We start from the raw sequence: 17,291 nt of genomic DNA on the forward strand, positions 1-17,291 counted from the left end.
TGTTTGTTGTGATATTGCAGACCATGAATAAATCAATATTTAATGAGTAGGTCATTCGATTAAAATCACTTCCGTGGAACCAAAAGTACTTTACTAAATCGTTTAAAATTTAAAAATCAAACATTCCTGGCCTATCACGAGTAGTTTTTTTGCCCTTGATTGGTGTAAGTCATGTGTGAGCGCAGTTTTCGCCTAGATGTGGTGGTTGATGCTTTTATGAAGGCGAGGCAAGATGAAAGCATTTGTCTGGATGAGTACGTCCGAGGATATGATGAGCTGTGTATCTTCTTTGACTCCCTTGGATCCGTGTTTGGATTTATAACCTCTGATGTCAGGGATAAAATAGGAATTCTTCAGCATCACAGAACAAATCAAAGTGGTGATAAATACGAAAATGTGAAGTGCATGTTTGATTATGAAGTTGAAAATAAATTGACAGATGCCCAAACTAAACCTTTATCCGGTTCACGAACATTACTAAGGCTTCATCGAGCTCTGGCTTTTACCATGCTCTTCATGAAGCGACTGAGTGAATCTTGCGAGAACGACAGCTCATCTACGTTAGCGTCTGAGTCGTATAACGAAACACTGGCTAAGTATCATCCATGGTTGATCAGAAAGGCTGCTTTACTTGCGATGTACACACTGGCTAGTGTTGGTGACATGATTAAGAAGGCATCTCCAGCTGATGTTGGCAATGAAGAAGCAAAGAAACTGTTAAAAGATGCAGTTGATGCTATTCGTCCTGTATATGATGCTACAGAAGAACTATATACTTCCTATGATCTACATGGTCTGCCATAACAAGAGGGTCATATAATATACTCTCCTCACCCTCCCCACCCATGGGTACTTGGGTCTTGACATTTTTGAAGTTTTTCCCTTTTCTCTTTACTTTCATTATTATGTATTTATATCAGGTCCTGGTTGGAATATTGTGAGTTGACGTTAGAATAAAATGGAAAATTATATTTAGCTGAATAATTATGGAGTCCTATTTATACATCTTTTTACTCATTTACTAGGATAATAGACCGATCCCAGCTATGCTTGTGTCCACCCAAACAATGGATAGTTTTCCCAATATGGAATACAGAATGTCTGACCTACGAACTTGAATTCCTAAGATTTTTTAAATTATTGATTTTTCCTTAATGTACCTTCATAATTAGAATGCAGTGATTCTAAGACAGACATTAACAATTTTCAACAGTGTCAGTTCCATGCAGTATATTAGAAACACATTTTAGCTTGTAACTAGGGAGGTAGAACAATGATTGTGGTATTGGTGTATTAGCCACTATTCTGGATTGCAGGTCTTGGTATATCTGTCAATCAAATTTTTAGCTTCTTGTCATTATTTTGATTGGCGGATATACCAAATAACCATGCAGATTAATTAGTAGGTATGGATTATTCAATACAATAAACTTTTCAATTACTAGAAATCATTCGTGTGATGTAATATTATCTGACATGCATATGTTATAGGAAAAAACTGGCCATCTGAAACCAGATCTTTTCAGATGTACAGTTCTGTACATAATGCATTTGATATCAACTGAACTTTTTATTTGCAGGGAAAGGAAAAATAAAAAATCTTTATTTATTTTTTACATCTTATTGAATTTCCCCTCATTGATCTACAAAATAACTTTCTAAATAACTACAGGATTCATAATGTACATTTATTAGAATGATCTTTAACATTATAACAAACTATTTATTGATATATATATAATTACCAAGCTCCTATAAAGAAGTATTTACAAATGCTTGAAATGTATACATTTATAGCCTTTAACGAAAGGCAATTGAAGGGATGAAAATGAAAATGGCCTAAGTGACTTTTTGGGATATTTTTTATAAATAGCCTAAACCAAACAAAAATACCAGGAAACAGCCTCTTTTAGTTTAAATATGAATGTTTAGTATTTATTTTTCATGATTTTGATCGGAAAAGTAGAAAAATGCTCCTTAGTTAAGAATTGGCTTTGCTTGACAACCGATCATCCGTCCGTGAACTAGTGTATATTTGCATATCACTTGATGCCTCAAGTGAATTGCATTAACAGTCTGCTGTGTGTTCAAGCAGAAACTTTAATTCAATTTTGTCACTGTAAGGCTAATTTAATTGCAGCTTCTCTTTTTTTTACAAGAGCATGGTATTTTTTGGCACAAATCTATTTTTTCGGCTTTGCAGGAAGCAAGCAATGTCTTTTAAGTACACAAAATATTCCACTCATTGCGTATAGCAGAATTTGTTACAATTCAATTGGGGGTCTTAATGAACTATTTACAGTTAAGTGATGTTTAAAAATTTTTTTCTCTTTACTCTGTTCCTAAAGGTGAATAGTTATAATTTCCTTATGTGTGGTAGTCGTGGAGCTATGACAAAGCTAATGAGATACAGAAGCCCAAAGAAAAAATTAAGTTTAGCAGTTCTCTTTGGTAAAGAAGCAAGTTTACCATCTCTGAATTCTTTCTCTAGTCTGAATGCAAAACCTATGGTCAGCAGTGGCAGGCAGTACCGAACTGAGATGTTGACACCCCAAACAACACAGATGACATAAGGCGTAAACAACAACAAACAGTAAACAGCATAAGATGCATGTTTACCAACTAGTATCGTCAGAGTCACTGCGCCAGCCTTTTCGTCATTGTCCATGTCTCTGGTGTTATTACTGTGTAGGATGGCTTCAGTGTTTAGTGCCAGTGGTATAGCATAGTATAGAGGAAAGCTAGCAAACTGACCACACTGGATCATATAGGAAAACAGCACAGCTAAAGGTCCAAAGGTTATAAGAATAACGATATCCCCAAGGGCGTAGTACTTCAAACCAATACCACCAGTGTAAAGAAAAGATCCTGAAAGTCCACCAAAGAACAAGAGAGCCAAATGTTCCATCTTGGCGGGTGATAAAGTCACAACGACCAGAAAACAAAAGCTTGCTACAACATAAGTCAAAGCACCAACACGAACTACCTCATCTGGAGTCAAGATGTGATCTACAAGCGTCCTGTCGTCTGAAACCTTACTATCTACACCTCGTAGATAATCATAGTATGTATTGACGAGATTGCCGGAAGCATGAACACAGAGGACTGCAACAGTAGTGACTAAAGTCAGAAGGATGTTTAACTCGCCGGTTGTCTTCCACCCCAGCAACGCTCCGAGAACAACGGGAATTAACGACGCAGAAAACGACCATGGACGTAAAGCCAGTAAATATGACCCAAAACGAGAATGTTTCTTGGTATATTTATCATTTTTAACGTCATTAATAGCTTCTTTGTAGCTTTTTCCATTCATTTTTTTCGGTCGTTTCTCCTGACAAAAACCTTGTATCTTTTCACGTGGATTGCGCCCACTGTTATGCTGGTCAGCGAAATAACCAGCAAACCTAGGCTCCACTCCGCTACATAACAATACAGGAGGCCCATGTACGTAAATAAACATACTTTTTTCGTCAGGAGTGCGGTAGTAGGATAGGAATAGGTTTATGCATGCGAAGGTGAAAGGATATTAGGATGGCTATATGGGTGGATGGAATGATTGATAGGTGTATGTGTTTGAAGGGTGCAAGTTAAATGGGGTATATAGAGGAGGATATATTTATGGGTGCCTGTAGAATGGTTCCAATGGGTGCGAGTCAAATGGGTATGTAGGCAGTGAATAGGTAGATGGAAGTGAAGTGGATGGGTGAATGTTGGATGGGTACAGGGTACATAGGTAGATAAATGAACAGGTAGATGCAGGTGTTGGTTGGGTGGGGTCAAATGGGTACTTGGGTGTAAGCGGGTACGCGAATGTTTTGAAATTGTAAATATGTGTACGTCAAATGGGTACTGTTAATGAGTGAATGGATAAATATATCAATGTAAGAGAGGTTTTACAGCTTTAAATCTACACTTGTGGTTAAAATATGTTTATTAATGTATTAAAATGTTATGTTATGATTGATTAATGATTTGTCATGATCACTGGCGCTCCGAGACAATAGCCAAGCTACAAAAACATATTAGACGTTTTGGAAACCCCAAGGTTGCCAACAATTCTTGTAGGAAGTGAAGTTGTCGTTGTATGCCCTTTATAAATATATGTAATACGATTTGCATTGCAATAGGAAACTTTTTATTAAGTTACGCAAGTCAACGGTAGGCAAGTTATCTTCTTAAGGTAACAGTTTATGGCCGGCTCTATCTGCTAAACGTTCAATACTCCGGGTATTTAGTGTTCTGCACAGCAAGTCAATCCAGGCTGAAGCCATTCCATCCACCAATCAAGCAACAGCTTTTCCAAGACTCACTAAAAATATAGCGCGCAATAATAACGGTCAGCGGATTCCAAGACAAACATTGTTGTCTATATCAATCTAATCTTCTTGTTGCTACTCTCTTCATCGTCTTCGTCATCGTCTTCTTCCGGTTCTTGGAAAATAGGTATTGGTTGCGTTCTGAAATTATAAAAACCGTCCTGACTACTCTCGAATTCCAATAGTGTTATTGAACCGTCCTTATAATACTCTCGAATTCAGTTTGGGTTATTGAAGCATTTTTAGGGTCGTGTGATGTTCTTTTTGCGATCCATGACGGCAGTGAATCTGCTTCAGAGTTGGCCCAAGTTTTCTCCCGGAAAAGAGTGAAGAATAACATGATTACTAACATAGAATAGACTTACTTGTCATAAGCTGGTGATACCCAGTAAGGGTCTGATTTTGCTGCCTATAAAATTCAAGTATACATCTCTTGACTATAGTAATTAAAGATATAATACTCAAGGGAGTTATTATTAGTTATAAGTTATTAGTCATTAGTTATTCCCGAGTATAACTGAGACATTTCGAATATTTGAAAGTCTTTGTCATTGAAATATATCCTAAATATAACATACCTCAGCGTGCTTGAGAATTGCTTCTCGGGGATGTGAGTCATCTGCTTTCTCCAGAGCGATATTTTTGACCACAAAAGCAGATAGAGACATACCAGATGTGATCCGACCACCCTTACCTGGAGAAAAAAACAACATTCGAGGATCCATCACTTTTTCGTATCCCATACTGAATAAACTTCTCTAATCTGATGGATGTTGCGAATAGTGCGATTGACAGCCCCGCTTTTTTGATAATAAAAAATGGAAATTAACACATCACTAGGCTCGCTGGGCTTTATCGAACCACCGGATCCAGCTTGCAAAGGCGGATCCAGCCAAAATTTAAGGGGGGGGGGCTAATTGAGTTTAGGGGGGGCTAATTGAGTTTCATCCGTCAACACAACCGAAAACAATAAAAAAGCATATAATTCTTCAGTTTTGCTTTGTTTTTTTTTCTGTTGAAGTGGGGCTTCAGCCCCCCTTTGCCCCCCTGGATCCGCCCTTGAAATGGGCAATTTCTACTGTTTATTTTTTGCCCAAACCGCACGCCTTGAAAAAAAACAAACACTTAAATTGAAAAAGTGGAACGTAGAAAAATACATCTAGTTGGTGGTTTCTAAACTTGTTTTTATATAATATAAAATATAATATGTAATAATATAAAAAATAATACAAAACTTGCGTCCTGATTGGTTTAAAGCGCATGCTTTATGAGAACACATTGCACACTAATTCCTACTAATTTGTGTAATGCCAATCCCCACTGATGCCATATAACTACACGTAACACGTGCCCAAGCTATCTATTTCTTTAATAAACCCAATGCTTGTAAGTATGTACCTGGTCCAGTAACGGGTAGTTCTGGTCTGTTCGACATCAGAGGATCCTTTCTTTGTTTTTCTTTGACTTTTTTCATGTTTCTTGGTTGTGATTGGCGATAAATGGGAAGCGCATGAGCTGCAAATAAACAACATGATCACTACCGCGCAGAAATATGAAGACACGAACTTGTTAATAATACAAAAGATTGGTTTGGAAAACGTCATCGGTGTCATTCAATATTCGGACAGTGATTATGTGCAGGACTATATGCAGACGCGAACGTATTAACAATGCAAAAATGTGTTTGTCAAATGTGACCGGTGTCATCCAAGATGGCCGACACTGATCACGTGATCATACTCACGAGTGATGATATGATCAGGCAGTGGCATGTCTCGCTGTACTTTTTGACGTCTTACTTTACCCACACACAACTTGGCTCCCCTAGGAAACAAAAACATCGTTATCATAGACCTTGATAACACGGCCGCATGTAGACGCTGATCGTGCGAGGCTACGCGGGGAAGAATGTATTGTTCTTTTCACATCAGCTGCAATACCACGTGACACTAGCCAACTGGGCTTCCTGTGTCCAACTTTCCAGTCTTTGCTTTGTTTGTTTTGCCACAGGAAGCCCAATGTTAGACTTCGACTTACTTGTTGCTCTTTTCTGGATCAAAATAGACTTTGACCGTGCCTGTACTGGTGCCTACAACAATTTGGTTCAAACGAGAATGCCATAACGAACTCACTACACTCTAAATAGTAAAAACAGAAAAAACTGGTCAGTGGCTATCAACCTAAAGAAAGAGAAGAGACCAAACGATTTGGAGCGAGAGAGGTTTGGTGCTGAACTAAAACAGGTTAACACTGACTTACCGAATCTCCTACTTTGAACTGATATTCTGGTTGTAAAGTATCTTTGTTTAAGAACACAAGTTTACCATCTCCCTGATTAAAGACGAACACACAGGAAACAAATGAACTAGTTATCACTATTCCTGGCACAATAAGCCAATGAAATGCTCATTATATACTATACAGTCATAATGCATTACACCTTTTGCCGTTCATTAACAGAAAATGTACATTCATTTGTGCCAATAGTTGTATCAATAACGTGTAATGTACTTTCATCAACACCACAAGTAACATCATTAGCGCGGATCAACTTTCAATAACGACAATTGAATATGCGTGTACATTCATAGGCATCAATGGACAATCAATAGCGCGTTTGTACATTCATATGCGCGAAATGTATTTTCTTGTGCGCGAAATTCAACTTCAACTGACACCAAATGACAAACAATTGCATTTATGGACAATCACTTACCCAAAAGTGAAAATTCATTAGTGCTATTAGCATAATCATTGACAATCTATAACGCGTTTGGACAATCATGAGGGTCAACGTTATATTCTATAGCGTGGTTCGACAAACATTTGCATGATTCGAATAAACATTTAGAAACATTTCGCGCATATGAATGTACAAACGCGCTATTGATTGTCCATTGATGCCTATGAATGTACACGCATATTCAATTGTCGTTACTGAAAGTTGATCCGCGCTAATGATGTTACTTGTGGTGTTGATGAAAGTACATTACACGTTATTGATACAACTATTGGCACAAATGAATGTACATTTTCTGTTAATGAACAGCAAAAGGTGTACTGTCCTACCGCCGTACCGTGAACACTTCTACGGTACGGTCATGCTGTGCTGTGCCGTGACTTTGATGGTGTGACTATGAAACAATCACGGTACGGTCATGCTGTGCTGTGCCGTGACCTTGATTGTTTCATAGTCACACTTACTTTGTTCTGAGTGATTTATTGTAACCTACCTCTCCTTTTCTTACAGATGTCCCAGTAACAATGAGCCTGTTATCCGGGCTGAAATAACACGATGTTCTGGGGGGAAAAATACGAAAGAAATCAATACAACATTCTTATCCAAGCAGATATCCACAAGAAGAACAAGAAATGTTTTGAATAACTGTTTTACTTACTGGGCGTGATGATTTTCTAATCCAATAGCAACGTTAACCGGGTTTTTGAAATTCCTAAGATCCCATAATTTAACTGTATCATCGCCTGTAATGATATTATAAAATATATTGACAGTAAAGAGACTCTTGCAGTTCTTACCTCCCTCTGATTCTTCCCACACCCTACCCCCTACTCTAATGTATTGTCCTCCACCCCACCCTCCTGCTTTAATGTTTCGTTCCCCACCCCCTAGAGTCTTATGTATTGTCCCCCGCCCCAACCTCTTGCCCCCCTGTGCTAATAAACTATCCCTTCCCTCCAGTTCTGTATTTGCACGTACCTCCTCTAGAAACCATGACGTTTCCAGTGTGTGAAAAATCGATGCAAGACGTTTCGCTACCAGACGAGTGCGCATCTCGCTTCATGAATGTTGTGTTCACCTGTGGGTTATGAAAAACAAACATCAGTGATGTTAATTCAATATAATTAGTATAGAAACGCTCAACTATTGAAAACACCGGCGTTTTTTTATGGGTGATTACTTTTCTGATGGAAGTTTCACGCTTCCTCAACAAAAGAAACACACACTATGACATTTAACATATCCCCTTCAAACTAAATTAGAGATCATTTATTTGCGATCCATGTTCTATAAAACAATACACTACTATGCAATATATGCATTGCTGAGTCGTTTATAACATGAACTTATTACCTTATTTGGTAAAGGATTATGTGACAAAAGCAGTTCATCGGGACACCCTTTGCGTGACACGAAGAAACTTAGTATGTAAATTAAAGGAGGAGTGCACCACAAGTAATGATGGACGTCAAAGCGCTGTGTTTATTGCTTCTTCTATCAACCAATGGATGTTTTACAGCAAAGATCGTCATGATGCCACAGTTTGGTCGAAGTCATTTCATCGTTATGGAAAAGCTTGGACATGAGCTCAAAGATCGCGGACATGAGGTAATATTATAAAGTCAAATGATCTTCAAGGACTGTCTACTAGTTGATGACGTCTAACTTTGCTTGATAATTATTATCTCTTGGGATGAAAATGAGCACATTTCAAACGGCAAACACTGCACGATCAAAGCATATGCTATCTCAGTATAGAATAATTTATCGTTTGTGATAGATTCAAACTCTGCATATCAAAGGACTATGAGTATATTTTCATGCTCTACTGAAGTTTTTGAGATTGGAGTGAGTCTGATTGAGAAACTCCATGTCCAAGTTTAATGCAATGAGGACAATTCTGTATTCAATTTACAGTTTTTTCCTGGGTGACTGATTTCTATTGTGTTTTCCCTAGCAATAATTAATTATAATTTCATTGATAAGATGATAGTTTAAATGGTTGCATCGCTAAGTTGCAATACATAATGTAGAGTAAAAGTGTATATATCTCTTAAAAAACTCATCAATAATTCATGAAGGAAACACAATAGAAATCATGACCATGAAGGAGGTTTTATATCTGATATAGATTCGTCTTCATTTGCATAAACTTTAACTTGGATTTTCTCTATCAAACTTGGTTCATTTCGTAAAGAATTCGGTACAGTATGAGAACATACATCAGGAGTTTTTTAAGCCGTTCAATAATCTCGGCTACGCCTCGTGTTTTATACCCGATAAAACACTCCTGCTCGTTTATTAAACAGTACATAACTCAGTTACAAGGTCAATAAACTATTTCTAAGGATTAATTTTATAGTAAAGCCAAAACATGCTCATATCATGTCATATCTATCAAAGGTGTTACTCCCCCCTTCCCCACCATATATATTGGTGTACTAATTTAACGGGGTCGAACTGCAAGTGGGAATGTGAAGGTCCTCTGGTCCTCGCAGTCCATGTTAACCCCAGTAACCCCAGAAGCTGTCTAGAGCACAGCTCTAACCATTATTAATAGACCGTTTTCTCTAGGTTGCGTGCGCATCCAAATTTAAGGAACTTGATGGGGCACGATACCAGAACACGATTCGTGACTTTTGAATCACGCCAGATTGCTTTGAATCACGCCAGATTGCTTTGAATCACGCCAGATCCCTTTGTTCACAACTAAGCCTCACATCGGTACGAGTTTTGCATTTGGTCTATTGCTATGAAATTTTTTAAAATGAGAATAAAATTTAAAATCGTTTATTCTACTCTTTAGATATATCTTCTTGGCCCGCCAAGTTGGATGCGCACGCAACCTTGAGAAAATGGTCTCATTAGCTAGGGTTTTTTTTGTGAGGAGGAAGAAAAAGATCTTGGAGTCGACTACTGGGAATCGAGTAAATTCTAACACTCCTGAATTTCAAACTCTTTTTTAGGTTTCTATTCTCGTTGGTGAAGAAGCCAGTTACGCCATTGGAAAATCAAACGTAAAGACGTTTGAAATTCCTGAAGAAGAAATAAAAAAACGAGCACAACATGTGAAAGCCTTATCAGGAGGGATAACAAATATGAGAAAAACAATATCTCTTCTTTTTAAAAAGCAACAAACCTACTGTGATCTGTTTTTGAGCAATGACGCCATGATGAAGGAAGTAAAGACAGCAGATGTCTTGATCGGAGATTCTTTGTACCCTTGTTCTTCTCTTGTGGCAGATATGTTTGGTATCCCACACGTTGTGATATCAATGAGTGGTATAAGTACACCAACGATAGTGCTGTTCGGTCATTCTTCTAACCCAGCTTACGTACCTCAGATCAATTCTTTCCGGCCAAAAAACATGGGACTTGTGGACAGGATTATAAATGTTGGATCTTATCTCGTAAATCGTTTTTACATCGTCGAAGGCTGTTTTTATCCAACTTATGGAGAACTAAAGGCAAAATACAAGATCAAACCAGAAAAAAGTATCCGAGAAACCATGGCAACCGTAGATATGATTTTATTGACGGTGAGCCTGGTAACTGACTACGCACAGCCATTGCCACCATGTAAGTGAACCTTCAATCTAACGCAACATATGATTGGCTGCAAAACTTTTCAATCAGAAAGCACGTTATCTCAAATTATTTCTCTTTTAAAGTTAGACAAAACTAAGAGATTTTTGCCTCTTTAGATATTCGCGAAGTTGGCAACTTCATGCCCAGCCCACCAAAGCTACTTCCAAACGAGCTAGAGGAGTTTTTCGAGAGATCTGGTGACAATGGTGTTATATATGTATCTTTTGGTTCAATATTAGATACGATAAGTAACGATGCGATTGAAATCATGAATGAAGCTTTCTCTAAATTGCCTCAGAAAGTCTTGTGGAAGCTAAATCTGGGTGAGTATTCCACCATTTCATTGGAAATCACTCGTGTAATGCCAGAACATTTTCCGGGTGGATGGGTGGCGAGGCTTTTTACACCATCTTGGAGTCTTGGGGCTGAACATTCCAGCTAATTGACAAGGTACCAAAAAGATTGGCATCACTAGAATTAAGACTCTTGTTTTGTGGAGAACTCGGAGAGAACCAACAAGCAATTCTACTCACATATGATGGCTGGTCCAGGGGTCAACCCAAGGCGGCACATTAGCAGTGTAGTTAAAATCAGGGTAGTGGTCCAGTTATTAATATCTTTCCAGTCAAACAGAGTTTGGTTTTTCTTTGCAGATAACTTCAAAGGTAAATTTGCATCGAATATTAAAGTTATGAAGTGGGTACCACAGAATGATGTGCTGGGACATAACAAGACAAGGTTGTTCTTTACTCATGCTGGTGCTAACAGCATGGCTGAAGCATCTTACCATGGCATACCAATGCTCTGTATGCCTTTCTATGGGGATCAACACGACAATGCACAGATTCTTAAAGACTCAGGCATGGCTGAGGTTGTCTCCTTGAATTCCATCTCCACAGAACGACTGACAAAACTTTTAAAACAAATTATCCAAGAGAAAAGGTAAGTTAAAACAAAGTCATGCCATCCGGAAGGAACCCTTTTTTTCTGGAGTCTTATTCAAGTTCTAATGATGAAGAAGAACTGGATTCATGCTGTCAATGCTGTAAGTACACACATCCCATACTTCCAGTGTGTGCTTTTCAGTTACTCTACGACTAACTAAAACCAATTGCTTATGTCTGAAGTACTGATTATTTTCTAACCCAGGTACAAAGAACGAATGCTGTTCGTGTCACGTGTTTTGAAGTCGAGCCCACGATCTCCAGTACAACAGGCAGCAGAACTCGTTGAATATGTGCACGCTGTGGGTGACTTGAAGCACCTCAAACCCAGGAGCCTGGATCTACCCTTCTATCAGATATACATGTTGGATGTGATGCTGGTGCTTGGTCTAGTGTTGACTGTAGTATTGAGTGTTTTCCTCATGTTTGTCAAGCTACTGATGAACATCTGCTGCAGGCCTTCCAAAAAACCTAAAACGTCATAATATCTGTCCCGTGGGAGGGAGGGAGGGAGTAAAGATAGTAACACTCTACCCTGCACTTCTTGTTTCCTTCATCACCTTACGTTAACCTTTGTCTAGTAATGTTTTTACAGGCATTCCTAGAGCACCCCTTTTGATAATAAACTAGAATTATCCTGATTATGAAAATCTAATACAAACGTTGTGACGTCTGGGTCTTTAACCTCTGTTTTCGGTGTTCACGTATGACATAGAAGAAAAATACCATTCATGTGTCATAAGACATTCTCTACCATCCCTGCCCGCCCCTATGTTCCATCACTACTACTCATACCTACAGAGTCTAGTTATGATAATAACAGATAGTAAAGAAATCCACTGAGATGTTACTTACAAATGGTCGCTTTGTATCCCAGACTTGAATGGAGCCATCCTGGAAAATATATGCAAATTACAGCATGCAAACACATTCACTTTCAACGTGCAGTAACATGGGCCACAATAGCGTACAACTTTGTTTATGTTGTAAGTTGCAAGCAAATGTTGCTCGTATTACCACCCAATGCATAATAGATTATCTTCGTTGAAGAGATTAGAGAGAGCTTCTTTATAGCCGATATTACTGCCCCTTAATAGACACATGAGGGAGGGTGGGGTGGGAAGGGGAGGGGAGGGGAGGGTCAGGGGTTCTCAGCTTATTTCAATCCCTAGAAGATTTACCTGACAAGCAGCAACAATGTATTTGCCATCCTTACTGTAGCAACAATGAGATGGAATGGTCTTCTTGCCTGTAATACAAAAAAGAATATCTTTTCACTGATTCTTGACCAAAATTACATTCATTGTTATCTGGTTACATATATTTTATTCTCTGAGATACATGCAAGGGATACGAGGGATATTATGAAATATTATTAGAAATTCATCTTACCCATTTTGTTTTTCGTTTTGATAACTTTTTTGTTCTTGTTGTGATTATTAACATCCCACAGCCTCAAAGTCCTAGAAAACATTAAACACAACTTTCATCATAAACTAAAGTACAGTACTCATAAGAATCTGTATCAATGAATGAATATAGAATGATTTCATGGCAGCCATGTTAAAGGGCAAGCAATAGAAATTCCTTGGGGAAATTAAATGAAATCATGTAAAAACAATGTTTTGTTCTTGTCCTTAAATATGTCTGCAGTTTTAACAACGCCTCTAAAAACAAACACCTCTATCAGATATTATGTAAACATACCCATCATCACTGCAAGTCAAAAATTCCTCCTTTACTTTTGGGTGCCATCGTCCACAGTTAAGAGTAGCAACATGACCCTAAAAGAATATCATGTCCAGAAATGTAGCCCAAGACATCAAGGGTAAAACATCAATGTTACTAGCACAACCACACACTATATTCCCTATCGGTTTTATGGATTTGAATAGTTTTTTGACAGTGATTACCTTAGTGTTAGCCATGTCTGCAAGATACTGGTCACCCTTAACACACTCCAGTACTTGAAACCCATCTCTATCCAAAACTTTAGCCTGTTCATAAAAACAATACAGGAGAATGAAGACAGAAGAACTATGAAGCTAAAATGAGGATACCAGAAGGTAGTGGGAATGGGATTGTGAGAAAGAAATGGAAGAGGAACAGTGAGAGATTAACGCAAAGGGACAGATGGGACAAGACATCTATAATGCAGACAGATAATGAACAGACAGTCAATACCCTGAAACAACCTCTGGGCTGATCAAAGTCAGGGCAATTGTTATCACAGATTTAAATAGAATTTAGCTGGTTAGGTAATGGGAGGGAGGAAGACTAAAGGAAAACCCTAGAATCAAGGGAGAAACCCAACAAATGCTATTCACATGTGATGCAAAGAGGTGAGAGGCTCCAGAGGTGAGAGGCTAGTACAATACTGCTGTGCTCCACAGTACTATAACAGGAGTACTAACCTGTGCATTACCAGATGTAAGAAGAATACAATCACCAGTAATACTGTACTGTGCTGACTTGATTGGATGGCATTCAAATGGCTGTAATGTTCTGAAGGCTCGATGTGTAGCGTCCATTGAATTAAAGTCCCAGAATTTAATCTATTGCCCCAATAATAATGATAACTTATTAACACTACCTAATTAGCAGCCACAATCATCAGTGACTGATAATTAAATTAGTAATCATAGCTACAATGGATTTCTTTACTCTTGCTTTCCCATATCAGACCATGCATCATTCTTTTGAGAATAAGATTAGATTATGAAATAACATTCAAGAAATGGTACTCCAAGGAATGACACATGGTCTGAAATGGTCTGAGAGAAAAAGATGAACATCACGTACTCGCACAAACCTGCACAACAAAGTTACTCACCTCATAGTCATGGCTTCCCGTTAAAAGTCGAGAACCAGACGGCTCCAAGGTAATGGCTGAAATCTGAAGTTAACAGACAGTGTAAACACACATGGCCATGGCTGTTGTCATGGAAATAATAAATAAATAATATTTTGACATCATTCTTGAATCTTTGTACTTACAGTTTTTGATCCATGTTGAAGTACAACTTCATGGCTTATTGGTAGTCTGTTTTCTACTTCCTGAAAGAGTAACCAGCATTACCAGAATGTCAAGCTTGTAACTTAATGTAGTAGGTACATTTATTTAGCTTAGAGGAACCTTACTTCTTTATCATCATCATCTTCATCATCTTCATCATCATCATCATCATCCTTTGTTTCTAGTTTACTTGTTGATGCTTTTTCTTCCTAAATACATCAGAATAAACTTAGTTTAATAAATAGTTTTAAAAGATGAATGGTGGATATGACAAAAACAGACCTTTCTTTCCATCCATGGAGGTAACATGACGGATGGACCTTCATCATTATCATCAACTTGTGAAGACTCTGAAATATTTATATCCAAGATATTAAAGTATAGAAAAGAAAAGGATTTCCAGGAAAAAAATGCAATTCTCCCTGAGAAATATGTTAATAAATATGGTTTATTTTGTTTTATATATGATATACACTCTACACTCATTTCCACTACATTTAATAATCTAACCAAAAAACTTTTATCTGATTGGTATTTGTGGAGGGTGAAAAATGGAGAACCCTGCACTTACAGAAAAATTTTCCCTTCAAGGAAGAGCACAACACATCAAACAAACTCTATTGACAGGAATCAAACCAACAACCAGACATGCGAGACTTACAGTAGTGAAAGGGAATTGTTTTTCCTGCTATGCCAATTACATAGCTAAGTCTACATAATAATGATACCTCATGTGGCATAAGCCTTTGTTATTCATGTGCAAACCAGCGAAATCCAACCAGAGACTGATTGGCTGTTGACATGAAGCAACTTAACTAAAATGAAATATTAAGGTCACAATGGTTTTACTAGTAAACATGAAGTATCGCTATACAGGAATAAAGGTACCTTTGATAGTTGCCGCCATACTGACTTGCTTAGCTGTTGATCTAGCCTTTTCAAACATCTCCTCTACATTAAACTTTAAAGCTTGTTTTTTGCCTAAAACATGGGTGCATGTATAGCATGTTAAGAACGACTACTGGACAAAGATCATTTTACTATAGAACTGTCAAATTGTGGAATTCACTAGACTCTGCCCTTAAGTTGAGCTCAACCGTGAAAGACTTTAAACGGACATTAAAACAACATCTTATTTCAGATTTTCTAAAACCTTAATGTAATTTAAATGTACGATTTATTTATCTATTTATTTATTTACTTTATTCTTTGATCTTTTCTTTTTGCTTCTTATATAATTATATATAGTATTATTTTAATTGTAATTAATTAGGCCCTTTATTCTGAAAAGCCTTATAGAGGACGAATAAAGTATGTATGTATGTATGTATGTATGTTAATGGGTATTACCTTGTCCTGTTATATCAGAAATATATAAAACAATGAATGACCTACCAAATCCTGAAAACCCCATCATAGCAGCCATGTCTGATGCTTCTCTTTGCTCACTTGATTTATCTTCTAATGAAATGAAGTTAAAATTATAGATGGCAGTTATTTTACCACCTAATAGTCCCCTTCAAAGTTCCCTGCGCCATCTTGAAAGGCAGCCATGCCTTTGCATCAAAGCAAGACGAATGGTGAGCTTGCAGTGATAGAGACAATTGTTCACATGCATCTGTCATTGCAAGCTCACCGTTTGTCTCGCTTTGATGCAAAGGCACGGCTATCTTACAAGATGGTGCAGGGAACTGTGAAGGAGACTATTGGTAGACATACTAGTGATAAGCCTTGGAATATAGGAAGAGACCTGACCAACTATATTCGCATTTGATGCTGAGTCCAGGAATAGACCTCCTTGGCTTGTGCATAGTGTTTTCCCCATTCCAGACCAACGAAGTGTCATTTCCTTGAATACGATTCTTTGTTTGAGTCGTATCCATATTCATGTGTCTTCTCATGTGTAAACGATTGCAACTGTTAAACAAAGAAATGATAATCTTGGGAATGACACATGGTCTGAAATGGTAAAAAAACATTACGCCCAAGCCTAGGATGACTATGTTGATCCCAAGGCCCCAGAAGTGAGAGGCATAAGAAATCTTGTATTATAAATAATATTTTATTTATATTCTTCTATTTTTGGAATATGTCTGTCGTTACCAGCCTGTGGTGTGGTCTTCACGCTACATGAACTTGGAACATCTGACCTTGACCTTGAAGGAGCAGGCTTTTGTCGTGATGGACCAAAGCTACCAAAACCTGATCTTGCTGAACCTTGAGAGATCAGATACTTAGAGTTTCCTGAAAATTGAACATAAGTAAATAAGCTTCAATCTAATGATGCAACATATTTATACAGATTTATTAGAAAATAGTACATACAAATTGTTTAATTAACTATCAATGTTGGAGTGCAACAACGTAAGGCGTCTTTAAACACCAGAAAAACATACGAGTAAATACATAAATACAATAAATAGAGGATAATAATTGTACTACGAGAGTCACCCATTCGAGTCTGCTAACTTGGTTATCTCTAATGTATTACCACGAAGAGCTGTCATTTCTTCAAGGTCTTCTTCGTCCATAGTAACGTAACTTGTTATCCAGCTATTAACCTACTAGTTAAGTGTTTCAGTTAAGAATATTTGATACTTAAACACTAGCTAAACAACTTTTGAAGTTTAGTCCGCCATCTTGAATGTCAGAGGTGCTGACGGGCTTCCTGTGGTGTAATCACGTGA

At 37.7% G+C, this 17,291-nt stretch overlaps 4 protein-coding genes across 5 annotated transcripts; 2 read left to right on the forward strand and 2 right to left on the reverse strand.

Moving 5' to 3' along the window:
* The first annotated feature begins 60 nt into the window (after window positions 1-60).
* Window positions 61-1,609, forward strand: LOC116291364 (ceramide-1-phosphate transfer protein). The gene has a single exon (XM_031698534.2). It carries the CDS (start codon window positions 172-174, stop codon window positions 802-804), a length of 633 nt encoding a protein of 210 aa, XP_031554394.1. The 5' UTR covers window positions 61-171; the 3' UTR covers window positions 805-1,609.
* Window positions 1,610-2,082: 473 nt separating this feature from the next.
* On the reverse strand, window positions 2,083-3,380 carry LOC116291365 (ubiA prenyltransferase domain-containing protein 1-like). The gene has a single exon (XM_031698535.2). The coding sequence runs from the start codon at window positions 3,311-3,313 to the stop codon at window positions 2,357-2,359; it is 957 nt and encodes a 318-aa protein (XP_031554395.2). The 5' UTR covers window positions 3,314-3,380; the 3' UTR covers window positions 2,083-2,356.
* Window positions 3,381-4,118: 738 nt separating this feature from the next.
* On the reverse strand, window positions 4,119-17,259 carry LOC116291415 (WD repeat-containing protein 70). Of its 2 annotated transcripts, none has more exons than XM_031698586.2 (24): window positions 17,096-17,259; window positions 16,708-16,848; window positions 16,000-16,065; window positions 15,493-15,585; window positions 14,887-14,954; window positions 14,730-14,813; window positions 14,586-14,645; window positions 14,422-14,484; window positions 14,003-14,143; window positions 13,502-13,585; window positions 13,296-13,372; window positions 12,981-13,051; window positions 12,770-12,837; window positions 12,444-12,482; window positions 8,035-8,134; window positions 7,715-7,799; window positions 7,550-7,616; window positions 6,576-6,647; window positions 6,354-6,454; window positions 6,061-6,140; window positions 5,715-5,831; window positions 4,895-5,010; window positions 4,682-4,725; window positions 4,119-4,457 (listed from the first exon to the last, which is right to left on the reverse strand). In XM_031698586.2, exons 1-24 carry the CDS (start codon window positions 17,133-17,135, stop codon window positions 4,367-4,369), a joined length of 1,968 nt encoding a protein of 655 aa, XP_031554446.1. In that variant the 5' UTR covers window positions 17,136-17,259; the 3' UTR covers window positions 4,119-4,366. The 2 variants fall into 2 exon arrangements, with proteins under 2 accessions (XP_031554446.1, XP_031554447.1); XM_031698587.2 differs by having other exon boundaries at window positions 17,056-17,256.
* Window positions 8,479-12,272, forward strand: LOC116291417 (UDP-glucuronosyltransferase 2B7). Its single transcript, XM_031698588.2, has 5 exons — window positions 8,479-8,664; window positions 10,023-10,635; window positions 10,761-10,967; window positions 11,298-11,586; window positions 11,794-12,272. The coding sequence occupies exons 1-5, from the start codon at window positions 8,515-8,517 to the stop codon at window positions 12,071-12,073; spliced, it is 1,539 nt and encodes a 512-aa protein (XP_031554448.2). The 5' UTR covers window positions 8,479-8,514; the 3' UTR covers window positions 12,074-12,272.
* Window positions 17,260-17,291: the final 32 nt, after the last annotated feature.

This window comes from Actinia tenebrosa, unplaced genomic scaffold (genome assembly GCF_029948245.1).
Source record: "Actinia tenebrosa isolate PJP-AT-01 unplaced genomic scaffold, QUT_ActTen_1.0 PGA_scaffold14__42_contigs__length_11649687, whole genome shotgun sequence".
Classification (NCBI taxonomy): Eukaryota; Metazoa; Cnidaria; class Anthozoa; order Actiniaria; family Actiniidae; genus Actinia; species Actinia tenebrosa.

What these genes read in the sequence shown, in the direction of transcription:
- LOC116291364 (XM_031698534.2), top strand. Translation starts at nt 172, where the DNA reads ATGTGTGAGCGCAGTTTTCGCCTAGATGTGGTGGTTGATGCTTTTATG.
- LOC116291365 (XM_031698535.2), bottom strand. Translation starts at nt 3,313, where the DNA reads ATGAATGGAAAAAGCTACAAAGAAGCTATTAATGACGTTAAAAATGAT.
- LOC116291417 (XM_031698588.2), top strand. Translation starts at nt 8,515, where the DNA reads ATGATGGACGTCAAAGCGCTGTGTTTATTGCTTCTTCTATCAACCAAT. An exon ending in CGCACAGCCATTGCCACCAT is followed by an intron (nt 10,636 to 10,760) that starts GTAAGTGAACCT and finishes TTGCCTCTTTAG; the next exon opens with ATATTCGCGAAGTTGGCAAC. An exon ending in CAAATTATCCAAGAGAAAAG is followed by an intron (nt 11,587 to 11,793) that starts GTAAGTTAAAAC and finishes TTTCTAACCCAG; the next exon opens with GTACAAAGAACGAATGCTGT.
- LOC116291415 (XM_031698586.2), bottom strand. Translation starts at nt 17,135, where the DNA reads ATGGACGAAGAAGACCTTGAAGAAATGACAGCTCTTCGTG. An exon ending in GGGATACAAAGCGACCATTT is followed by an intron (nt 8,135 to 12,443) that starts GTAAGTAACATC and finishes CATAACCCACAG; the next exon opens with GTGAACACAACATTCATGAA. An exon ending in CATCTGTAAGAAAAGGAGAG is followed by an intron (nt 6,648 to 7,549) that starts GTAGGTTACAAT and finishes GTCTTTAATCAG; the next exon opens with GGAGATGGTAAACTTGTGTT.